The following is a 24,290-nucleotide window of genomic DNA, read 5'->3' on the forward strand; positions in this document are numbered from 1 at the left end:
TGGGATTTGGCTCCTTTTTTAAATAATGGAGTGATTGTTGCTTTCTTTCAGTCTCTAGGCACCTCAGATTTTCTCAAAGAAGATTCAAAAATAAGTTTTAAACACCGACTTGCTTCTTCTGGAATTAGCTTCAATAGTTTAGGACTAATATGATCTGGACCTGGTGCCTTACTTGCATCGAGACCATTACTTTGACACCCGAGCAAGATATATCAATCGCTTGCATATCAGGAAAGTTCAGACCAACTTGACCAGCAATGACAGTTTCACTCAGGGGTTATTATCTAGGCTAAAGGCCTCATAGAATGTTGTATTCAAGGTATCAAGAATGTCTTTCGTTTTAGTAAAAGTTTGGCCGTTAATCGATGTACTAGAAAATCGTTTTGCTTTGATTTACTTCCAAAACTTTTTCTGATTTTGATCTGCACTATTCATTATATAGTTGTTAACGTAATCATCATGAGCTTTCTTTATAATATGTTTCACTTTCTTTCTTTGAGCTTTAAACTTAACAGAATCAAGGTAGTTGCCAGACCTTTTTGCTCGTTTAAAGAGCCTCTCCTTTTTACGAATCTCCCTGCGAACGCGAACATTTAGGCAAGGTAAATTGGAATTAGTCTTGGCATATTTAAATGGCTCGAAGTCTTCAATCAATTTATGTAAGGTATTTTTAAAATAGGACCATAAGTTATCCACACAATCGTACGTCTGCCTAGAGATCATTTCAGAATAAGCATCGTTTATGCCTTGTTTCAAGCTTGCGAGGTCTGCTTTATGATAAAGATATATTTTTCTTGCACAAGACACCAACCTCTCAGCCTTAACAAAGAAATTAAACATTATCATATCATGATCACTGACTCCAGGGCAAGATTTAATGTCTCCTACACTAAACTCCTTGTTTGTGACGATGAGGTCCAATGTATTTGATAGTCTAGTAGGAAAGCTAACTGACTTAAACCTATGTTGACTTAAACCAAACTCTGCCATAGTTTCAAGCAACAGCCGTGATTCTCCTGAATGTGCTGGGTGTTCTTTTAAATTATTTTTGGACCAATCAATATCCGGCAAATTAAAGTCCCCGCACAACAAAAGGTTTCCCCTATGAAGATTTGGTATCTTTAGTAAGCAATTCTTGAGCTCCTCTATGCATAGATTTGATGAGGGAGGACGATAAAATGCACCAATTATTGCAGGGATAGTATTTTCTGTCAATAATTTTACCACCACAAGTTCACAAATTGTCGATATATCTAATCGAACAGATTTTAAAGTTTTCTTAACAGCAACAAGCATACCCCCGCCATTTAAATCTCTGTCTTTACGATATACATCGAAATCACTCAGGCCTAATTCTGCATCCTGTACACTGTTGTCTATTTTAGTTGCGCATGCTATTACAATATCGATATTGTTATCTATAATAAATTGTTTTAACTCCAAATGCTTAGCGAGAAAGTGATTTACATTGGCGGTTAGGACCTTCAGGGGACCCATAGGAGTGGTGCTCACATCTGTCTTATGTGAATTAGCTAAAGAGACTGGACTAGAACATGTAACAGGCTCACCTAAAGGATCTGAAATCGGAGAAAAGTAATTGTTGGACTCAAAAGTAAGTGTGGGCGAAAAAAGTGTTTGAGAAAGATTAGAGCTGTCACAGCGTTCGCAAATCCATGAAACTCTTGAATCTTCAAAGTGGGAAACTGTACTATTTATTCGCGCATAAGTGATGTGAAACCAAGCATTGCAAACATCGCAACAAATAACTCTTTCATTTACACGTTCGCACGCATTACATAATCTGCAAGTATGCCTGAGGGACATGTTTGCCCCAGGATTTGGATGAATATCGCCTGAGATCAATAAAAGTAACAGGATTATTTGCTTGTGTTTCCTTGCCAGGGAAACAAAAGGTAAATGAAAGTGTGAAGAGAGAGAGAAATAACAATTTACCCGATAAGGTTCATTACAATAATCTACATTGAAATTAATGAAGGTTTGAAAAGAATAATGCCAATCAATGGACGCATGACTGAACTGTATGAAAAGAGCTTTGAGTAGAATTATCAATAACAGCTTTAGCTTGTAAACATGGTTCAAATTGGAAGTTGGGCCAATTTTAATTTTGAATTTATTAATCCTTTTTGCCAAAATAGAAAAAAAGGTACTCAACAAAAAACTTACATTTCCGTGAAGTCTATGTTCAGAAACCATTTCAGCAATAATAAGAAGGTAACAAAACACAACTAGAATCAAAACTTTCCATGGCTGCTCTCAAAAATGTGATAAAAGGCACTCAAAACCTTGACAACATGCCCAATTTTCCCTAGGATAACGTGTCCACTAATTCCTTGAAGGAACTTGGGAATTTCAGTGAACCATTTTGCATCTTGACGCCAACACAGCAGTTTATATCAACAAATTTTATCAGGATTTCTTTCTCCAACTGCTCTCACTGCTTTATAAAAGCTTTGATTTTCTTGGGTTAAATTGACACTGATGGATAGCTTGCCCTTCTTTCTGTTTGAGTAAACTAGGCATCTGTTTTTCCAAGAACTAAACCAAACGATCACCTGTACCTTGCCTTCGTTCACCTTACCGATGCGATGAGCTCGCTCAATTGCATCTTCGGGAAGGGATACTGCCAATTCTTCGGCAAAATATTACAAAGCCCATTGCTCCACAGTTTTTTCATGGAAGCAGGATTTCGAATCACCAAAGATGCGAAGATCTAAGCGTCTTATGTACTGTGCCAGATCATTGACTTCGCCATGAACCCTTTCAACTTTCTCTTCCACAAGAACAACTTTTTCTCTGAAGATATGCATGGAACTTTCAATGTCACTTTTCGTCGGGAGAGCGTCTAGCTTGCTGTTAATGGGGGCCAGGAGGGGCTCAATAATCTTTTCTATGTGTTTAGTATCAAAAAAGTTCAGTTCAATAAATGGTCTGAGTTTACATAAATGAGTTTACATATGTGTTAGAAGGAGAGCGAAGCCAAAACACGTCCTACTCTGAAAACAACATTCGAAGAGGATAAACTTGAAAAAAATGAAATTTAGGGACAAAATTAATTTTTTTAATTTATGAGGATTGATGAAATTTAGGAACGAAATTAACTTTTTTAAAATTATGAGGATTGATGCCGCTCTCCCTGGGATACATGGTGAGGTACATGCACTTATATGATGTGTTCAGTCGAAAAGTAACATCAATCCTCATAAACGTGAAAAAAATGAAATTTAGGGACGAATATGATATTTTTTAAAATTATGAGGATACACCAATTGCATATCCGTGGCCTCATATCCACGCAGAGGACTGGGCCGAGTTTTTGGATGAAAAATTTCACCCACAACAAGCGTACCGTTGTGTTAGGAGTGTTTTGTTGATGGTGATCGCTGGTGGCTGGGAGATTTCTCGAGTCCTGATTGTTCTATTTTCGTTGTTTATCTCAGTAGTGCAGTCTGTAATAAGGGGAGGATAAATTTTCAAAGCTCCAGCAAATACCTGTTGTAACTCTAGTTGTCTGTCTAGCAACACGAAAGATGGTGAATGGAAATTGTGCAGTTATTGGTTGTACGAACAGTCGATACAAACTCAAAAATTGGGAGAAAAGTAGCTGCGATGAACACTCAGGACAACCACACAAAGATTGTCCTTGTGCTTGCCCATTTACACTAAATGTTTTTCCGAGCATTAAGCTAAATTTGGAGAAGAGAAAGGAGTGGACAAGACTAATGCGCCGAACAAGAAAGGGGAACAAAGAGTGGACTCCTGGCCAGAGCGACACCTTAGTGAGAAGAGCTGTGGAGCCTCAACCAAGTTCTTCAACTGCTTGTGTTGCCGATGATGATGATCACAATAGGCCAAGGTCAGACCACAAGATCTTCAATGTCCTAGAAAGTCCTTGCAATGAGGAGGGTTGCCAACCTTATGACTCAGGAACACCCTCGGTCAAGGAATTAATGGGAAAAATTTCAGCCATCACTAAAGAAAACAACAACCTCAAAGTGGCTGTTGATAAACTTTCTAGTGAGCTTGAATCTTGCACTTTGGAGAAAAGACAGGCCAAGTCACTGGGAATGTCAGCAGATTGCATTAAAATAGATAGAAAGATGAAGTTTTTCACTGGTATTCAGACTGTAAAGATGTTTCATGCACTGTTTCAGTTTTGAAGCCATATATGCCAAATTTGGTTCTTTAGAGAGTATCAAAAACCATATTTTCTCACAAAGCCAAAACACATGGACAGAAAAGAACAAAAACACATAAACTGACAAAGAAAGATCAATTTTTGCTTGTATTGATGCGTTTAAGGCTTGGCTCACTACTTGCTGCTCAAGAATATTTTGCACATGGATTCGATTTTTGAGCACTTTGTTAGGAGGTCCATTAATTTCATGGCTTCCAAGTGCAGTAATACAGACAAATTTGCCTCATGCTTTCAATGGAGCTCACAGCAAGACAAGATGCATCATTGATTGCACAGAGATAATTGAAAGACCAAAATCACTTGATGACCAGGCAGCAACTTGGTCAGATTATAAGAAACATAACACAATAAAATATTTGATTGGAATTACTCCATCTGGATTTATTTCCTTTGTCTCTAATGGTTATGGGGGAAGGGCTACTGACCAACACATATGAGAGACAGTGGATTTTATAATTTGCTAGAGTATGGCAGATCGAGGTTTTCAGATAAGAGATGATCTGCTTCATTTCTACTGTACTTTGTATGTCCCACCTGGAGCAAGGGTCAAGTCTCAGATGACAGAAAGGGAATGCAAAAAAACTAAAGAGATTGCCAACTTAAAGCCTAGCGCACACAGCAGATATTTGTCGCAAAAGACGAAGATTTTTGTCTTTTTCATAAAAACTGATTGCCCGCACACAGCACGATTTTTTTCGGATTAGTGCCTCGATTAAGTTTTGTGACCTCTTTTTCACATTGTTTGAACTTCTTGGCGTGTAAAATAAAATTCCAAACACGAATAAAATTGCTCAAGAAACTGACAAAGGTTATGAATTTGACAAAAAAGAAAGCACTGTTGGCTATTATCCTTTTAATAAGACGAAGAAGAAGGAGGCGAATTGCGAGACGAATGTGGGTGAAATCCTGGATTGAGCGTAGAAATGAGCTGGGAGCATATCAGAATCTTGTTCAGGAGTTAGCATCGGAGGATAAACCTATGTACCAACGCTATTTTCGTCTCAACGAAGACCTTTTCAAATCTCTTCTTGCCAAAGTAAGACCAATGATTCAAAGAAAAGACACTCACATGCGAAAATCAATTAGTGCAGCAGAAAGACTTGCAGTCACACTACGATACTTAGCAACAGGTGAGATTTCACAATAGTCTGCCAGCTTGATTCAAAGAGAAAATATAGGATACAAATGAGAAAAGTAAAAATATATTTGTGAATAATAAAAATAACTTTAAATATTCTAAATGTTTCTTCTACAGAGTTCGTAGCAATACTTAATAACAATAATGACAATACTTCTTACTAATTGATATCTTTCACAAACCATTTCACCTTTAATGCCAATCATAATGAGCATTTTGAATTGAGTATCATCAAAATGAATGCAATCATAAATCTGATAATCTTACATGGAGAAATTGAGGTAATCATATCATTTTAGATATTGATTGGTATAATAAGATGTTGCATATCTTTACAGGAGAGTCATTTCACAGCCTGGGATTTTCATATAGACTTGGAGAAAGAACAATTTCATCAATAGTGACAGAAACTTGTGATGCAATTTATCAGAATCTTAAGGATAGATATCTTAAGGTACATAACATTTTTTGTTTTCTACTTTTTGGTTTTCAATACAATATTTAATGTGCTAATTAAAACCAACTCACATAACATTGAAGAGTGCAGTGAAAGCAATATACTGTATGAATTTTAAAGATTAGAATTGTCCGTACGATGGCCCTTCACTCATATCTTGCTGGTCAAGTGACTGCCTGAAAGACTGCATTCTAGCATGTTGACCAGCATGATATGGGTTGTTGAATTCATTTGAGAAAGAGCCCATCTGTGCCTGAAAAAGAGCATTTTGAATGTTGTTCATTGCAACAAGTCTTGTTTTCTCATCCATCACAGACAAAGCATGTGTAACGTATTCCCCAAAGGCAGCTGAAGGGCTTGGCTTTGCATCCTTTTTTGCAGCTAAATTTTCATCTGCAGAGAAAGATGATGCAAGAGACTTCAGAATGGAGAGTTCTTCCTCTTCCTTTTTCTGCTTTGCAGTTTTGGATTTTTTAACAGCAGCCAGTGGCCTGCTTGTTGAAACTGGTGTCTCTGCAGCAGGGGCATCATTGTCGTCCAAGTCTCCATCACAGTCACTGTCACCAGTGTTAAGCTGTGGCTCAGATAAACTTTCAGTTGAAGACTAAAATTTAATATTTTTGTATTTTAGATTCCAAGCACATCTCATCAATGGAAAACAATCAGTGATGGTTTCTACAATTTATGGGACTATCCTTTTTGTGTTGGTGCATTAGATGGCAAACACATTGCAATCAAACAACCAAAAATGTCTGGATCAGAGTACTTCAACTACAAGGGATATTTCAGCATAGTCCTTCTAGCATTGGCAAGTTATGACTACAAGTTGATATTTGTTGATGTTGGTGCAAGTGGAAGAAATGGTGATGCTGGACTTTTTGAAACATCGCCTCTAAATCAACAGATGAAAGACAAATCAATTGCCTTTCCAGAAGCTGAGCAATTTGGGGAAACACGCATCAAATGTCATTATCATATCATTGGTGATGATGCATTTCCCTTGAGAAATGATATCATGAAACCATTCCCATTTAGACAACTGTTACATGAACAGCACATTTTCAACTACAGGCTTTCTAGAGCACGACGGGTTGTCGAAAACGCTTTTGGTATCATGGCTAATAGGTTCAGGGTGATGCTGACAAAGATTATGTTGGAGCCTGAAAAGGCTAAGCAAATTGTGCTGGCAATTTGTTGTCTGCACAACATGCTGATTGATGAGCAGCCTTCATATAAAAATGCATGTGACAGTGAAAGAGACAACCATGAGCTTTTTCAAGGCAGCTGGAGATTAGACAAATCTCTAACTGAGTTACAGAAATCAAAAAACAGAAACTGTTCATTAAGTGCTAAGGGTCAGCGTGAGCTTTTGAAACAATATTTTTGCTCAACATCTTGATCAGTATCATGGCAAGATAGTATGGTTGCAACAAAAAATAATGAACTCAACTAGCTAGTGTTGTATTGTACCTGCAAATTAGAAATAGACACTCTGTTGGATACATATGGGCTTAAAAATTGAAGGCGGTCTTCTATCCATTGAGTCTTCTTCGTCTTTTTTGGTCGTGCACTTCCACTGCTTGGGATTCTGCGGGAGCGTGCATATTGCGTGCGCAGAGATGCGATTCTTTTTTTTACTTGATTCACTAGAATGAATAAAACATGAATTCGTACAGCAATGTTTCACTTCAAATTGAGTAGGCCTAAGAAAAGAGGACTAGCCTAGCTAGCTAGTCAAAATTATTCACTCACCGTTTGAAGAAAGTTTAGTTGCAATTTCGTTCAGGGCTGCTAGCTTCTTGTTTCTGTCTGAATATTCTGGAGACGTAACCATATACAGACAAGCCTTTTCTTGCCACAGATCGACAAGCTGCTCCTCTTTGCTTGCTGTCCATATACCGACTTCGTCTTCTGTATTCTCCATGGCGTTCTCGATCTTTTTTCTTTTGGCGGGAAAGAAAGGCTCCACAGAATTCACGTGACCATATAATCCAAGTTTTATTGGTTTAAAAATTAAAAACTTGTCTTTCGACCCCGCACATTGCACGATTTTTGTCTTTCGTCGTAAAAGACAAAGACAAATATCAAACATTTTTGATCTCAAAGATAATCGTAAAAGACAAAAATCTTTGCGATTTTGCCCCGCACACTACAGATTTTCGTCTTTTGAGACAAAAATCTTCGTCTTTTGCGACAAAAATCTGCTGTGTGCGCTAGGCTTAAGAATCCATGTTGAGAAAGCAATCAACCGAATAAGAACTTTCAGGACTTTAAAGAACACTCTACCACTTACAGTACTTCCATTTGCTGATGATATTATGAGAACATGTGCTGCAATTTGTAATATTCAGCCACCTCTAATTAAAGCTTAATCAACATGATTAACAGTGGAAAGACTTAATTTTGTGTTTTTTAAGAATAATTAGCAACTAAATACTCATTTTGATTTGAATTTTAACTAGATTATAAATAAACTCATTTATTTTTGTAACACATATGGAATATATTTTGACAGATAGAACTCTTTCAGTAATAATTGTGTTTCACTCCAAAAACCCCTATTAAAATAAAGTTTTTCTGTGAAATTTCCATGTGAAGTCCAAACAAAAAAGTAGGTTCTTGTCATTTCTGTAGCAGCCATTTGTACTTGGCACTGGGTAAAGTACTTGTGCTTCCTGTTCAGCATGACTGTGGAGTCCTCATTCAGCATCGTATATGGCAAGCATACATTGGGATCAGTTGGGCTAGTATGGGAGATTGAAAAGGGGCAATTTACTTCAAGGCATCACTCTCCACAACAGTCACATACAATTATTCTATTAGGACTAGCTCCAACAAAGGGGACATCTTTCCATAGGAAAAGACCACAATCCAATATTTTTGCATTTTTGTGCTCTTTTGAGTATGTGGAAAAGAATGCTGCCACGGCTTCTGCTTCCATTGCTCGGCCATACTTATTGCAGGCAAATCCATGTTTAAATGTGTTTTCCCAGATACTTTATCTATGACTGAAATAAAATCTGTTTCCTCAAAATTTCTTTTATAAGTGACCATCCTACTCATTACATCATGAGCTTTTGAAGCTGTTATACAGTGCTTCCTAGCTGAAAACCAAAAAGCATTGTCACTTTGTCCTCTTGTTGCTTTTTCAATTTCCTCCTTATGGTCCGCAAAATATTCCAATTTGGAAATAAATTCATTTAAATTTTTTACGCTAGCTAGGACATCATCAAATGTTGAAAGCAAATTCCCTGTCATATTTGCATTGGCTAGTTTGTCTTCTTTAAGTTCTGAAGTGAAAATGATTGAATCTTTTTTCTCACAGACAGATCTCAAGGCTGTTGTAACATCAGCTAATGTCAGGGAAATTATTGGCTTATAATTTTTCTTTGGAGATGAATTTAGTTTCTTCAAAGTTTGCCCCCTTCTGCCAAAATTTCCCCGAACAAGCTTCAAGTCCTTGACTTTCACCGGTTTCACATCTTTAGCATTTGGAAGCCACTTACAGGATTTTGAAGTGGATGCTGGGTTGGAAAGTCCCATTCTCACAGCTGCCTCAATCCTGAATAATGCAGCTGCTACATGGTAACATGTTTGACCCATTCCAGCCATGAATGAGCAATGTGCAGCCATAATGCCCCCTGTAGCTTTCTCTAGACAAACCCACAACTTATGTGGCACGTCAGAAAGCTTTTGTGAGGGTCTACATGTTGTTTTTAGTAAACAAAGTGGGCTATCATCAGAAATTTTGTGGAAGCTGAGTGGCTTTAACCATCCTTCTTCGTAGTACCCTTTTGGCGTTTTATAGTCTGATTAATCCTTGCTTGAAAGCTCACTTGGATGAAAAGCCAAGAAGTGGAATATATTGGGGTACAGTGTGCTTGGCCAATCTTTCACCCCTTCCTTTTCACAAATCCACCCCTCATCTAGCTTCAAGGGATCTGGAATAACATGATTTCCAAGATCGTCCGAAACAAAAATATTGAGTTTGCTGCTATATTGTTTCCCAAGAGCAGCTTCAACTTCTTCAGCAGTTTGCTCAACCTGCACATTATTTTCGATAGCAACAAAGGCTCTTGCAACAAGCTCTTCCTTTTTTCCGCTGACTTTCAATCCACGAAGGCGGAGAAAGTTCTTCAGTTCTTCAACCTTCATCTTTGAAAGTAAATCAAAATCCAACGTCACTTCTGGAAACTGATGTGGGCCTAAACCTCCAATAAGAGTTAGGACAAGTAATTGCTAGAGTCTTGAAAAATTTTTGTTCCTGTTGCTGAGGTAAATTGTAGAAAATATAACAAAAACACGAAAAATTTCCCATCCACCAGCGATCACCATCAACAAAACACCCTGAACTCAAAGTCAAGCTTGTTGTGGGTGAAATTTTTCACCCAAAAACTCGGTCCAGTTCTCCGCGTTGATATGAGGCCGAGGATATGCAATTGGTGTATTGATGCCGCTCTCCTTGGGATACATGGTAGGGTACATGCACTTATGTGATGTGTTCAGTCGAAAAGTAACTTCAATCCTCATAAACGTGAAAAAAATGAAATTAAGGGACGAAAATGACTTTTTTCAAAATTATGAGGATTACTGCCGCTCTACTTGGGATACATGGTAGGGTACATGCATCAATCCTAATAAACGTGAAAAAAATTTTGTTTAGGGGGGATGGTTAATATTTTTATTGTCGTTTGTTTAATGAGCTGAAGATATTGAGCAATCATGTTTATCCTCGAATTATTTTTTTCTCTGTTCGAGTTGGGGCACATAAACATACTTAAAGTAATGGGAAACATAAATATACTTATACGGGTAGGGGCTCATAAATATATAGGAAAAATCAAAAAGACATTTTCAAAAGGCAACGTATGTTCTAGTAGGAATTAATTTATTAAGATTTAGTTAATTATTACCAAAATCATGATTTTTTGTGGTTATTTAATAAAACACCGAAAGAAGCAGCAGCGGGGGCTTTTTCGAGGAGGCCTGATCACAATTTGTTGATTTAACTTGGAGGCTTTTTTTGGGACTGTTAACTCTAGGATTTCCGGAATCAGACAATATCCCTTTTTAGATCAGTGCAGACTATATTGATCGGCAATGATGATCACCCCAGTCTTGGAGATGAATTTGACTCTGTTGTGGATACAAATACCACGGAAGGCGTGAATTGATAGTTAAACAATGTACGACATAATTTTAGATCACAACAGCCTGGGAGATGAATTTGACTCTGTTGTGAATAAAAATTCATTGGAAGGTGTGAATTGATAGTTGAACAGTGTACGACATAATTCCAGATTGACAATGGTTACTACTTTATAAGACGAGGGGACTTGGTAGAAGTCAGTATTTGAAAATATCTTTCTTTTATCCGACATGGAAGAGACTCAGTTATCAGGACCATCTGTAAGCAAGTATGTATATTTTAGCTTTGTTAGTTAGAACTTAGTTAATTTCTTTAAGAGAGATTTCAACAGTCGTACATTCTTCTTTGTTTTTTATAGCTCATAGCTTGCTTGAGATTATTATAAAGATTGAACAATCTTCTCTCACTCTTTAAAGTAATTCTCTTTGTTTTTGTTCTAGGTTAGAGGAGGCACTGAAGCCATACTGGGAAGATGGTATGACTGATCTCAGGTTGGAGGAGGGGAAAAGGATTGCTGCTGTTGCCCTCAAAGAAAACGAGTGGATATCAATGAGAAAATTGAAGGTAATGCTGCCTTTCAAATAAGTTGTAATCAATCCACAAACTTTCAACGCCTAGGTAATGTTTCGTCAAAGAATGGCAGGATTGCATCAAAATATAATAACTATTATTTTATTTGTTTTAGACTTGGATCAGTAACTACAAAAAAAGCTCAGTGTCAGAAAACAGATGAAAACATAGTCAAGCAAAATAAATTTGAAAACAAGAAAGAGGTCTGCTAAAGATTTGCTAAAGATAAAGATGTTTCAAGAGGAATATTTAGGAGGTGCAGGCCTATTTCCTAAAGGACTTTATAGAGAACAAAGGGAAGTTGACTGGAATTGGACATAAGTGGGAAAAAGTTAAAGAAGATCACGATAGGTTTCAGAGATATAAAAAGATGGCTGATGAGGTCAATACCCAGGGAGTAGCATTAAATGCAAAAGAAAAAGAGCTAAAAGCCTTGAAAATTCGAAAAAATAAGCAATTTCAGGTATAAATACATTATAAGTGTTCAGTTTAAATTCGCCTTTGCATTAAGAGTAGTAACATTCAAAGAAAATTTAAAGAAGAATCTGTTGTATTCCAATCACAAACCTTGTTTTCTTTAACATATCTTTAAAGTAATGACCATTGCCTTCCAATACTTGTTTAAATCTTGTTATAATATAGAGTTTCATTTCTGATATGCTGGATGATACTATATATATATCAATTATTTCATGATTTTTGTGATGATGCATTATTGATTTTCTATATAGGCACTGGAACTGCAAAAGCTTGGTTTTGAGTTCTTTGGGATTATTGCCAAGCCAAACAGTAACTTGATTGCAAAGTTTGGTTCAAGAAGAGGAAAACTCTTTTTGGAAGACAAAAAAATTTGTTGGGAATTTGCCTCTGAGATAAATGGTAAGTCAACAACAATTTAAGTAGACTCCACCTATAGTCCATTTTAAGTGGCTGATGGAGTGACAGTCATTTAGAATTTAAACCCGAATATGCAACAATATGGAAAATAATCAATGTATCTTGATTTACAGTCATATTTATTAACTCTCTTGTGTTTTCAGTCAACATTTGGATGACCAGGGTCTACTGTACCAGCTAAATATATATGTGAATGCAAGACATGAAATAATAACGTTGAATTGTTTAACCCTTTTAATACTTCTTTGTAGTAATTCCTTTTGATTTCATCTTCCAAAACTTCTACTCTTTGATTCTTTTAAAGTTAAATTCATTGTACATTTGCAGTTGAAAAGAGTGAAAGAAAAAAGGACCAGTGGGAAAATCTTTTCTCGCTCTGTCTGTCTGAAAATCAGTCTGTAAAATTTGACGCTACTTCATACTCTAAAAATAATTACACAGCATATATGTTGAATGACACGTACTGCTTCTGTCTTTTGCAATGCTACCCGCGTTGTAGACAAGATATTCAAGGGTGCTGATGGCGTTTAATTGACTGATTCCTCATATGAAAATGAATTTCTTCTTGATTATAGAAGAAAGCATCAAATTTTGCCAGGTATATATTCAAAAGAATAATATAAAGCCCTGTGTTTGATTTTTACAAAAGCCAAGCGGGATGTCAAAGTGGGGGTACAGGGGCTACAGGGGCATGGTACCACCAACACTTCGCCAATTTAGAAATGATGCATTTCTAGCACCAAATTTTAGCACCAAAGTACTTTGTTTCAATAGTTGTTCAATACAGTAATCTACCAGTAACTTTAGCCTGTTAATGCCAGTTCCCAAATGTCCAAATCCAAGCATATTCTAGCATGCAATTTGATTTGCAATTTGATTCAAGCATATTTTGGTGCCCTTATAACACCAGAGTAGTGTCTATATTCTTTTTACAGCTTTACCCTCTTTATTTTTCTCATTTATTCAAATCACAGATATAATTATTATTGTAAGATTTATTACCTTTTGATGTTTTTAAATTTGGAGAGATTGCTAGCATTGTGTTCTGGTGGTTGCAAACTTGGAAAAAGCATTCAAATTCTACCTGATGTCAAGTTTCAAGAAACTAATGGCCACCTTGTCAGAATTAGGAGATACTTACAAAGTAAATCTTCCTTAGGTTGGTAGTCTTCGATTCAGCTCCCAACGCCACAGGCCACGCACTGACACACAAAATAGAAGAGAAGATTCTTCCCTATCTGAAAGCCTTGGGTAGGCACTAGATCATAGAGAAATTGAGGACACGATGACATTTGCAAACGACGTCAGGCTGAAGCCTCTTTCAGAGATGGATTTGGGGAAAATAGGGGGAAAATTTTGAAATTTGGCAGGATTGGCGGGAGAAATTCCCAATTTCCCAAACATTGGGACAGACGATATAGAGGTGGAAAATGGAAATAAAATACTTGTTTTCGAAAACAAGGACGATGCAATATGCAACTTCGAAGATTTAAAGAAAGATTCTTGCACTGGATGGAGATGTTTTTATAAGGAAGTGGAATTTGGTAAGTGCTTATGCAAGGCCTACAATTTGAAATTCAAATTTAACTTGTTCACTTGTTGGCATGCTGCGGCAAAAAAGTTTCAGTAAGCAAAAATTAAATAGCAAATTCTTGAAAAAATGTGTCAACTGAAAAATCGGAAACAAATGCACAGGATGAGTAGAAGAAATAAATGTGTCCACCTGCTAAATGTTTTGTAGAGTGAACTTTAGGTTATAAATACCAAACTTTTGAGAACTTAGAAGAGAGATTGAAGAAAGCTATAAAGTATGACAGACAAAATCGATCCATGTCCAATGGGTTGCCATTAAGAGATATCACATGCTCACCAGCAAAAAAGGCAAAAAGAAGCAGAGGAATAAAGAAACTTAAACTTAGAGAAAGTAAGAAAAAAGTCTCGAAATTTAACAAGCCTGTTGGAATTTTGGCAGAGAAAAACAACAAATGGTGAAAATAAAAGGAATTACCCTGTACAAAAATGAAAATAAAAATGTCTTAGCAACCAAAGTAGCAGAGGAAAACTCCATGGTTAATAGAAATGGAGGTATACTCACTGGAATAGATTCAACCAATGTTGATGAGATACCTGATATGGCAGAAGATAAGTCTTTATGGGTTGAGAATAATGGCATAAAATTGTCAAGACAGCTTCAAGACACACTTTTTGATTGAAATGGTTGGCTCTGTGATGAAAATGCAGGCCAAGATCTCCCTAAGTCTTTGGGAAATGGTATTGCAGGGCTTAACAATACAATAGCCATGGCACATTCAAGCTGATTAATTTTGCCAGAGAAGACCATCAAGCATTCAGTGTCACAATACTAGAAGTCATTGGGTTGTATCCTCCTCAATCTATAGGGGCTATGTTGTTGTCTACGAAAGTTTGTCAAGTAGCTAAAACAGAAATTCGGAAAATCAATTGCTCCATATGTCATTTTGCAGCAGCAGCAAAGTGGTGGAAAAGACTGTGGTATATTTTGTGCAACTGCACTTGCTCATGGCATAGATACTTGCACGGTTTTATGGAATCAGGAGGAGATGAGACCTCACCTTCTGGAGTGTCTTCAGCAGAAAAAAATGGAAATGTTTCCACACATCAAAGCTACTATCACCCATGCACAGAAGTTGTACCATCTTAGCATGTTCTGCACCTGCAACAGACACTTTGATGGAGCAACACTCATTGAATGTAGCAACTGCAAAAAGAAATATCATTTGGAAAATCCAAAATGTATTTCTGTTACAGCAGCACAAGCTGCTCAAATAATGACTGATAACATGTTCCTTTGTACAAAGTGCTTGTGAGTTTATATCAACAAAAGCCATACCAAGATTCAAAGATTTTCTGCCTCTGTTTGTATGCTCTGGTTGCTCGTGGAACTTACATCGCCAGACATGAATATCTGTTCTAAAATAAGGTAGATTTCAGTAGTCAAATTTATTTGTCTGATAATACATTATTATATATAAGCTATTATAATATATGTTTATTCAGAAGGCCAAAACTGACAGGAGGAAATTATTTACACAAGGATGCTGCTTAATTGTAAAATTACTGGGTTTACTTTCATTGCCTTTTCAGTGTCTTTTCAATAAAATGTCTTTTCAGTGACAAAATTTAAACAAACATGAAATTAGTTTGAACAATGAAAAGAAAAGAAAATGAACCTACGTTTAAAACGTCTTTTTTTAATTTCTTGTGAGGTAATTATTTATTCATTTTCGCCATTGGTATTGAAAAGAAAAAGGCCAGGTTACATATCTTGTGAGCCTGAAACATTTGTGAGAGTTACTCGAGTGGTTTATCAAAGATCCCACCACCCACCATGTGAAAAAATTCTTTGAGTATGGGGCTCGCTTACGGCAATTTCAATAAAATCTCGTTTCTGGTCTCTGCGTCATCGTGTCCCACACTTCTCTATGATCTAGTGCCTACCAAAGCCCTGTGTGCGAATACTGGCTCAAAAACTTGCCAAATCCGTGTTTTTAAAGGAGATGTGATCATTTACTATACCTACAAACTGCAATCAAAAAATTGCCTTGTGGATTCATTTTTAATAAAGAAGCCCGAGCTCATAAAGAAAACATTCACATTTCACATGTATCCTATAGCTTATTTGGATTTTCACTCTTTTCAAGGTACCAAGACAAAATGGAAGCGTTGACTATGGCCCAATGGTACTCAGCTCAATTTGAAAAGTCGTTGAAAATGGAAGTAGAGTTGTTTACATCTAGTCTTTTTCTTATCTGGTTGCTTGGAGCAGCAAAATTGCGACCTTGAGTAGTTTAAGAAGCTGTTTCCGCACTAGGATTGCTATCATTGAAGTTGGAATTGTTTTATTAAGAGACCATACAAAGAGCAGCTAGTGACACCTTTCAATCTGGACACCTCGCTACCCGTTGTAACAACATACCATAAATCCACTAATTGCGCCACCCTCAAAACAGCCACCTTCAACTAAGCCCCCACTCTTGAACTACCAATTGTCAATAAGCCCCCATAGAATAAGCCCCCACTGCTACCAAAAACTATTGAATTGGACCCGTCAATTTAATGATTTCTGCCATCTGAAGTTGCCTTTGGCATTTTATTGAATTGCCACAAAAATTCATACTTTTGGTAATGATTAATTCAATGCTTATAAAGAAATTCCTCCTACAATAAACAAGGTCTTTTAATAATGTCTTCTAAATGTCTACAATAATCTCCCCTCATTTAAGCTCCCCCTCAAATAAGCCCCCATCCTAAAATATAAAAAATAAATAAGCCCACATTGGGCCAGGGATTTATGGTATAACTCTCATTCAAAGATCTCACTGACTTTTGACCTTCAATCCAAATAGCGATCAATGTTCTTTCAGCAATTAATATATAAATTGATGTTGAGTAAATTGTTAAGCATTTTTGACAAGATGTTAAATCGATAGCAGTTCAAGCATTCTTTCCTTTGTAGGGCCAAGTGTTTTCTAGGACTTAAGAAACCGCTAAAGCACCAAGCCCACTCCACTTTGGGAATCTTGCTACATTTAAAGACAGATTTTTCCTATTCAGAAAAACCAGTCTTTTTATGTGTTTGAATGCTCATTTTGTAACCTTCTAGAGATATATAATTCAAGAAAAGGCAGACGGCACAAACGTAAAAGTACTGGGCTCATCAGTAAATGCAACAGACATTTGCCTTGACTAACTACGTTTCTACCATAATCTTCAATCAAACAAATATATTTTCACATAGTTTAGTTTTAGGCCTTAAGCAAATAAAACAAATAATTACCTCTATCTCTCCTCAAACGCCAATAATGATCCTCATTATAACTTAAACAAAATACATGAGAACTGAAATAGCATAGGTGAAGTACTTCTATTTGTAATATATGGCAGTTGTTACAATTGTTACAAGTGGGACATACTAAATTTGTTGTACCCACACCTCACAAAGTATATGTACGTAAAAGTCTGTTTACATGTTCAAATTCACAATACTATATGCTTAAATGATTGTTTATGAAATTCTTGTCGAACATACTAAATTTGTTGTCCCCAAACGGGACAATGTATATGAAATTATAAGTCTATTTACATGTTAAAAATCACAATACTATACGCTGAAATGTTTGAATATGAAATTCGTGTGGAACATACTAAATTTGTAGACGTCAGACAAGTATAGGTATATTCAATCTATGTCTTTATTCTATTGTCATTCTTTTAGCATAAAGCGTTTTGTTAGCTCGTTTCTAAACCATAAGAAGAATGAAGAACAGAATGAAAATGCCAGGCAATGGAAATGAGTGCCCTAATGCTAATTTGGTACATTCTCCCCCCTTTTCTTGCTTTTTCTTTTGTCTGTTTCCTCTCCGTCTAAGCTGGCAGTGCTTGCCACTAAGTGTACAGAGCCTTTGCAGAACTTTCCTGTTTTGTATTTAATGATTTCCATTCTACTATGGTCTGAAATGGCTTTACTGCTTTTTTCATCATTTTGATCAAAACAGGTTTCAGCATATCGGGTGGTTTAATATTTTCGCAAGACATAAACAAATTGAAAAGAACTGCACACTGTTCTTTGAATACCACGAGATGCCCAATGTCAATTGGTTCTGTTACAGTGATAATGTTGTTCAGCAGGTCAAGAAAGCTTTCATCACGATGCAGCGAACCGTAAACAGGACTGGGATATGTCAAAGATTGGATAAGTTGGAATTAGATACGCAGACACTCACACAAAGAGGCTATTAACTTTTCTTTGTTTGTGAGGAAGTTTCCATAACTATTGTCCTCAATTATAGTTTCTCTTTGAAAAGATACGAGAAGTCATGTAGCTTGGCCGAATGTTCTTGCAGTAAGGTACGAAGACTCTTGTATTTATGTATATCTAAAAACTTGCTGTTCTTTCCAGATTTTGAGGAAAGTCTCTTTAACAAACTACGTGTCTTCTGGTCACTTATAAAAATGCGATCCTTGAAATGGCTGCAAATAAAATAAGATGTGTTATATCAACTGTTCATCAGTGGCAAAAAATCTTCATTTGAAAGATTTCGCTTGAAAAAGTGAACATCCCCCAATTGTAAATAGCAAACTTTACACCTGTTTGAAAGAGGGTAAAAAACAAATGCAGAGAAGCTAAATAACAGTAACGGAATTTATCAAACTTATCAGTTATAGGCTTGTTGGCTGACAGACTGACTGGTTTATAATTTTTCGCAAGGCAAATCTCTGAATTTTCTCGACTATTGTTTGTGTTGTGGTCTGTAGCACAAATCATTTCCCAATTACCAATTCTTGAGTGTTCGCTCGGAATTTTTCATATGTTAAAGGTGGATTAGCCTGCCTGCAGACTCTCGAATTGAATTGCAAATGTTTATCCTCCTGTAGCGTCTGCACGACAGCGAGCATTCTCTTGTTCTCTTGATGTCACAATCCATGAAAAACAATGGAACAATTGTGGTTGGTCAACACCCGTCTCTAGCGCTACCTAGCTTTCTGCTTTGATTTGTCTGTGTGTTTTGTGTTTTCAAAATGGCGTCAGATCAACATTGAAAGGATGAGGTAAGCTACATTTTGAATGAAAATAAATTTGAAGAAGTTTTCAATATGGTTTGTCACTTTTTTGATGGCGTGGATACTGCTCAATCAGATCAAAAGAAGGCACTACGTTCTTATTTCAACAGAAAGAAAAATATTTATTATAGTACACCAACAGTCCATGGAAAGTCCTTGGTATTTCAAGCTATGCCACTTGTTGCAGATGTCCTCGCAGATAATTAGGACTTTAATGTACATCTTACAGAAGTTGTCATTTTACAAGTAGGCCAATAGGTAATTATAATTGGGCAACTCTGTGAAAAGTAAACCAAGAAGTGGAAATTTCAAACTTGCTCTATCAACATTTGGTGTCAAATGATGGATAATTTGTCATATTTTCAGAAATATTATTGATAGCTGTGGGCATTTTTTCTTGTCTCTCGCCAAAAAATTTATTGTACCCAAAGGTAGATAATTGTGTTTAAACAGCAAATAAAAAGTTTATAATAGAAATTTGATTTTCCAATGTTATCTTGCCAGTGTAGCATGACCCCTTTCCTTGACAGACTAATATTTTAAACATACTAGAATATTTTGTGGCCTAGCAATTTAATGGGAATGCATGAAAGTGAGTCCAACACCAATGACTTTAATTTTTTTCAAATTTCGTAAATGTGTGAAGACACAGATTACATTTTTAGTCAGGCATGGAATGATGGGTACGATGAAATGATTCCCATTATTCACTAAAAACATTTACTTTATCTTTTTTCATAGGGGGATTGGAACTGCATCAAAAGGACCTTCAGAAAGTGGTATGGCTTGGCTAATGAAACTATTTCTCTGTTGCCAAAACAAATACAAGTCTCTGTGTTTACTGCCACTGCTACACAAGTCACGAAACAAACTTTAATTACCACATCAAAGTTAGATTTGCAGGACACACTAATCATTGAAAAATCACCAGTCAAGAACAATTTGAAGTTTTCAGTTGTTTATATTGGAAATGATAAAACACTGAGCATTATAAATCATTTTCAACTCTCAACAATGAAGTTAAAGAGCACGGAGTAAACACAAATAGAATGCTTGAATGAAATAGAATGCTTGTATTCTGTCAAACACGAAAGTAGACTGCATTAATTTGGAACATGTTTTGGATAAACCTTGGTATGGACTTCTTTAGGGATAAAATATCTTCACTAAAACAAAGAATATCCTGCCTGTTAAAAAGAATAACAGATAAACTAAAACTAACTTTCACATAAAGTCATTAAGTTTTTGTTCTATTGGTATCTCCGTGCAGTTGCATACAGATGGGTTGTGAGGTGGATTTTTGGGTACCTTGGTTGGGACGAAGCACGCCCCTTACTGCCTGTATATCCACATATATAAAAACTAAGTATGGCGATGCACAGCAACAAAAGGGTATAAGGATTCTGAGGAAAGATAATAAAAAGGTAGGCCTAAAAGTTCTTATTGAGAATTTTGTAATTCTAGAAATGTTTTTTTGTGAAAATATCTTGCATGAAGCTTCTTTTCTATAGTTATTTCTGAAACTTTATATATCCTGATTAGCGTTAAAGTTCAATAACTCCTGAAAATTAAGAAAATATTAAATACCCCATGGCATGACTCCTTTTTATGACCTTTCATTGGTTGGCCACATGTTTTACAGTGCCTTTCTTTTTTCTCACCAAACTGTTTGGCTGCTGCTTCAGTTTCTTGTTTTCTGCCCTCCTCAATTCCATTCTATCTTGATCATGGACTTATAAGAACTATGGAAAAATATTTATATTTTTAAGGAAATATTATCCTGATTCACACGAGGGGAAATGGAGGGTCATTAATTATGAGGGTCATTCTAGATTATTATGAGAGATACATATTAATAACAAAGAAACAATGCAAAAAACCTGAAGAAAAATTGATAACAGTTCTATAAAACCTTGTGCCGAAGGTCAAATTTACATTTCTGCTACATCTATAATAATAAGACATATAAATGAAGTTTCAAAGTATTTCTCCCATTTCGAGTTTCAACACAAATATATTTCGCAAAATGTTTAGCTGTTGTTTGTATAATGTATCACTGATGTCTATACCTGATGGATAGGGCAGGGTTTTCAGTGTTTCTCGTTGTCTTGCTTTTTCTAATGCCTTTTCTTTTAAAATCCTATTTTCAAACATCGAGGTCATAGAGCTAGGCATCTTTGCTTCTGCTTCCTCAATAATTTTTTCCATCTCCGACTCAAGCAAACCAAAAACAAATTTGAATTTCTTCCACATAACCTGAAAATTATACAAATTGAAAATTATTCTGTCTAGTATACAAGTCTTCCAATTTGCCAAAACTTTGTTAAGAAGTAATACTTTTGTATGTTTTTTTGAAAACCTCAAACTATCTGTTTATATTAATGAAGTGTTATTCTGTAATCATATTTGAGCAAATTTACTAAAAATAACTTACTGTGTGTTGCTGGCACAGGAACCTTCCTCACGATCTCATCATCCAACTTGAATCACATATTCCTCTCCATCTTTAAGAGTTTGTATCTCCCTAATCAGATTTTCACTAAAGTGCAAGATTGCAAGGATGTGCCTAAAAATATATGACTTTCTGAATCGTGATAGAAAAAATGCAAATGAACTATATACGTTTTAGAGAAAAGTTAAACTCAGGGGGGTTTCTCCATAACTTTAGCTGCATCAAAATCTTTACAATGCAATTTTATATACTGCACCCACAGCTTTCATATCTTTTCGTCTTTTGGTAACTTGTGCAAAGTTATACCAGGCCTCAAACTTCTGTTTGTACAGCTTTTTCCAGATGGTAGTCCAGGACAATAATATCTTCCTCCCTAATCTCCCTTGCTCCTTTTTTGTGACATATTCGAAAGTAGGATTCGAAAACAGAAATCAGATAGTCTTGGTAAGTTTAATTTACACTTTTATGACAGCACACATCAGAGGTGTATTCGTTTCTTGAAATCCTTGCATACTAATTTACTGCAACGTTTGTACCTGTTTTATAGCAAAAGTTTTCTGATTTTGTTGTAATAAATCATATTTTTTTTTGGATATGACTTTCTTGCAAACAATATTGGCATGTGAAGTGCGAAACTATGACTATGGCACGCAATATATATATCATGTCATTTCATAGATTGAAGATCTATGATATATCACACTCTACGTGCTAACGTATTGAGCACTGTGCTACGGAAGTATCAAAAGACAAATTTCTATCATGTCATTTCTATATATATATTTATATATGATATCATGTCATTTCTATTTTTATTAATTTTGTAATTACCGAAAAATTGACCTAGATTACTTTTAGATATTTTGTGACATTGCTTGAGTAATAATCATGCAAAAAACCATCGATTAGGGGGACAACAGAAGTGCCATCACAAAGTGAATCCATAGGGCAGCTCATTCTTTTCAAAGAATACACAACCACTTTACGTTATAGAGGTCACATGACCACAGACCCGAACACGTTTTTCTTGTGACACATTTTAGCTCAAGTGGGTGTAAGAAAATCAAGTCGCAAATGAAAAAACTAAGTTCCCCATCGTTCCCAGCGATGTTTCTTTGATAGTTTAAGCGAATAAAAATGTTCATGTCATAAGCACTTTAAGAGGGAAAGTAGCGAGGAAAGCCCACAGTCAATCGCTTCCTCTTTTGTCGCAGTAAAAAATGTGTGCATTGGAATTCCAAAACAATGAGAAGCATTAGCTCATCAATAAAAAGACTTTACAAACTTCCATACTTCATTTGGCTTACCTAGGTTGCAAAGGTTTGATAAAAAGAGGAAATGGAACTACAAATCAAATGTATACAATCAAATCAAACCTTTACAGTCATGTGCTCGTGTTTCTGATTGGCCTATTTCGATCCACAACTGGGTATATATATTTCTTAGCGTAGAGTTTTCGATCTATGTTCTGACGTTTTAAACTCTGAAGAGTGTCAGACGAAAAGCTTTAGTTTACTAAATGTTTGCTTTTTTCAAAGCTATTTACAAGTTTTGTACCACCAAAAGATTGTTTGCATATTTCAAGCAGAGGTAAACAAATGAGGAGATTGAGGATCTCAACGCATTGGTTAAGCTTAGAGGTAAGCTGAGGTCGGCCAGGTTCTCTTTATCCTTTCTCAGTTTATGTTTCACTAATCGGGTTGCACCTAAATTCATCACCGCTCGTATTTCTAAGTCTGGTGTTAGACACAGCCCAACCATTGAGTGCGCTTTTCTACAAGATGAAATTCAGAAAACTAAAACTAATATTCTGAATCTAAAACGTTTATACACACGCCAATGGTCTAAAACGCGTCCGTTTCTCACATTCTTTGATAATTTTCGACTTTGCCGCTACTTTTCTGAAATTGACCAGCGGAAGCTAAAACAGACTACAGAAAAACATGATAGGAACATTGGCATGCTAGTTAGGAAACGTTTTGGCGGCTTGATGAGCGATTCAAAAAAACATATTTTTAATTTGTCGGACTATTCTCTCTCTGAAACTGAAACATTTGTCTTAGGTAATGGTCTTGAATTTTGTATCCCACCACAACGAATAAACAGAAAGGAACTTTTTGCTGAATTCGAAATTTTACACGCTCAACTTGCCAGACACGATATTTCTGACGCTTTGGAATTTAACAAATTACGAGCACGACTAAGCGATTTGGCGTACGCTTACAGCGGCTCTCCCATCGACCACTCAGATTTTCTTTTGCATAGAGAACATTTTCAAGCATTAAAATCTCTACGGTCTAATAATGACATCTTTATTACAAAGCCTGATAAAGGGTCAGGAGTGGTTATTTTGAATAAAAAGGACTACATCCAAATAATGGAGAGTATTCTCCTCGACAAAGAAAAGTTCGAAAAATTGGGTGACGTCGAAACACAGGATAAAACGGCCAAGCTAGAGCGGAAACTTCAAAAACGCCTTTTGGAGCTGGTTAACTCAAAAGTGTTGACCAACGAAGTTTATGATAGGATAAGACCCACAGGTTCACAACGTCCACAAATGTATGGCCTCCCTAAAATACACAAGCCGAATGTCCCACTTAGACCCATTTTGTCTATGATTGGTTCAGCACAACACGAACTGGCTAAGTGGCTTTCTGAAGTTTTGGACCCTGTTCTTCAAAAATATTCAAAACATTGTATCAAGGACTCTTTTACGTTCGCTGAGTTCATGCAAAACTTGAACATCGAAAACGAAACATCTTTCATGTGTTCTTTTGACATTAGCAGTCTTTTCACTAATGTCCCTTTGAA

The 24,290-nt window shown here is 36.2% G+C and overlaps 4 protein-coding genes across 4 annotated transcripts; 1 reads left to right on the forward strand and 3 right to left on the reverse strand.

Moving 5' to 3' along the window:
• Nucleotides 1–393: 393 nt before the first annotated feature.
• LOC148957376 (uncharacterized) lies at nt 394–1,824 on the reverse strand. The gene has a single exon (XM_089115438.1). It carries the CDS (start codon nt 1,822–1,824, stop codon nt 394–396), a length of 1,431 nt encoding a protein of 476 aa, XP_088971564.1.
• Nucleotides 1,825–4,705: 2,881 nt separating this feature from the next.
• Nucleotides 4,706–7,288, forward strand: LOC135694115 (putative nuclease HARBI1). Its single transcript, XM_089115450.1, has 3 exons — nt 4,706–5,346; nt 5,693–5,808; nt 6,443–7,288. Exons 1-3 carry the CDS (start codon nt 5,028–5,030, stop codon nt 7,208–7,210), a joined length of 1,203 nt encoding a protein of 400 aa, XP_088971576.1. The 5' UTR covers nt 4,706–5,027; the 3' UTR covers nt 7,211–7,288.
• LOC135694117 (uncharacterized) lies at nt 5,412–7,903 on the reverse strand. The gene is made up of 3 exons (XM_065212806.2): nt 7,564–7,903; nt 7,282–7,457; nt 5,412–6,415 (listed from the first exon to the last, which is right to left on the reverse strand). Exons 1-3 carry the CDS (start codon nt 7,901–7,903, stop codon nt 5,933–5,935), a joined length of 999 nt encoding a protein of 332 aa, XP_065068878.2. The 3' UTR covers nt 5,412–5,932.
• A 134-nt stretch (nt 7,904–8,037) lies between these two features.
• On the reverse strand, nt 8,038–9,966 carry LOC148957377 (uncharacterized). The gene is made up of 2 exons (XM_089115440.1): nt 9,723–9,966; nt 8,038–9,620 (listed from the first exon to the last, which is right to left on the reverse strand). Exons 1-2 carry the CDS (start codon nt 9,964–9,966, stop codon nt 8,623–8,625), a joined length of 1,242 nt encoding a protein of 413 aa, XP_088971566.1. The 3' UTR covers nt 8,038–8,622.
• Nucleotides 9,967–24,290: the final 14,324 nt, after the last annotated feature.

Source organism: Rhopilema esculentum, unplaced genomic scaffold (genome assembly GCF_057945365.1).
Source record: "Rhopilema esculentum isolate cy_ngs unplaced genomic scaffold, ASM5794536v1 HiC_scaffold_31, whole genome shotgun sequence".
In the NCBI taxonomy this organism is placed as follows: Eukaryota; Metazoa; Cnidaria; class Scyphozoa; order Rhizostomeae; family Rhizostomatidae; genus Rhopilema; species Rhopilema esculentum.

Excerpts from the sequence above, each read along its gene's own strand:
- LOC148957376 (XM_089115438.1), bottom strand. The coding sequence starts at position 1,824 with ATGTCCCTCAGGCATACTTGCAGATTATGTAATGCGTGCGAACGTGTA.
- LOC135694115 (XM_089115450.1), top strand. The coding sequence starts at position 5,028 with ATGAATTTGACAAAAAAGAAAGCACTGTTGGCTATTATCCTTTTAATA. Across the intron at positions 5,347-5,692 it reads ACTACGATACTTAGCAACAG|GAGAGTCATTTCACAGCCTG; the intron begins GTGAGATTTCAC and ends ATATCTTTACAG. Across the intron at positions 5,809-6,442 it reads TTAAGGATAGATATCTTAAG|ATTCCAAGCACATCTCATCA; the intron begins GTACATAACATT and ends TTTGTATTTTAG.
- LOC135694117 (XM_065212806.2), bottom strand. The coding sequence starts at position 7,903 with ATGTTTGATATTTGTCTTTGTCTTTTACGACGAAAGACAAAAATCGTG. Across the intron at positions 7,458-7,563 it reads AACTAAACTTTCTTCAAACG|TGAATCAAGTAAAAAAAAGA; the intron begins GTGAGTGAATAA and ends TATTCATTCTAG. Across the intron at positions 6,416-7,281 it reads TGTCTATTTCTAATTTGCAG|TCTTCAACTGAAAGTTTATC; the intron begins GTACAATACAAC and ends ATTAAATTTTAG.
- LOC148957377 (XM_089115440.1), bottom strand. The coding sequence starts at position 9,966 with ATGAAGGTTGAAGAACTGAAGAACTTTCTCCGCCTTCGTGGATTGAAA. Across the intron at positions 9,621-9,722 it reads GCTAGATGAGGGGTGGATTT|ACTATAAAACGCCAAAAGGG; the intron begins GTGAAAAGGAAG and ends AGGATTAATCAG.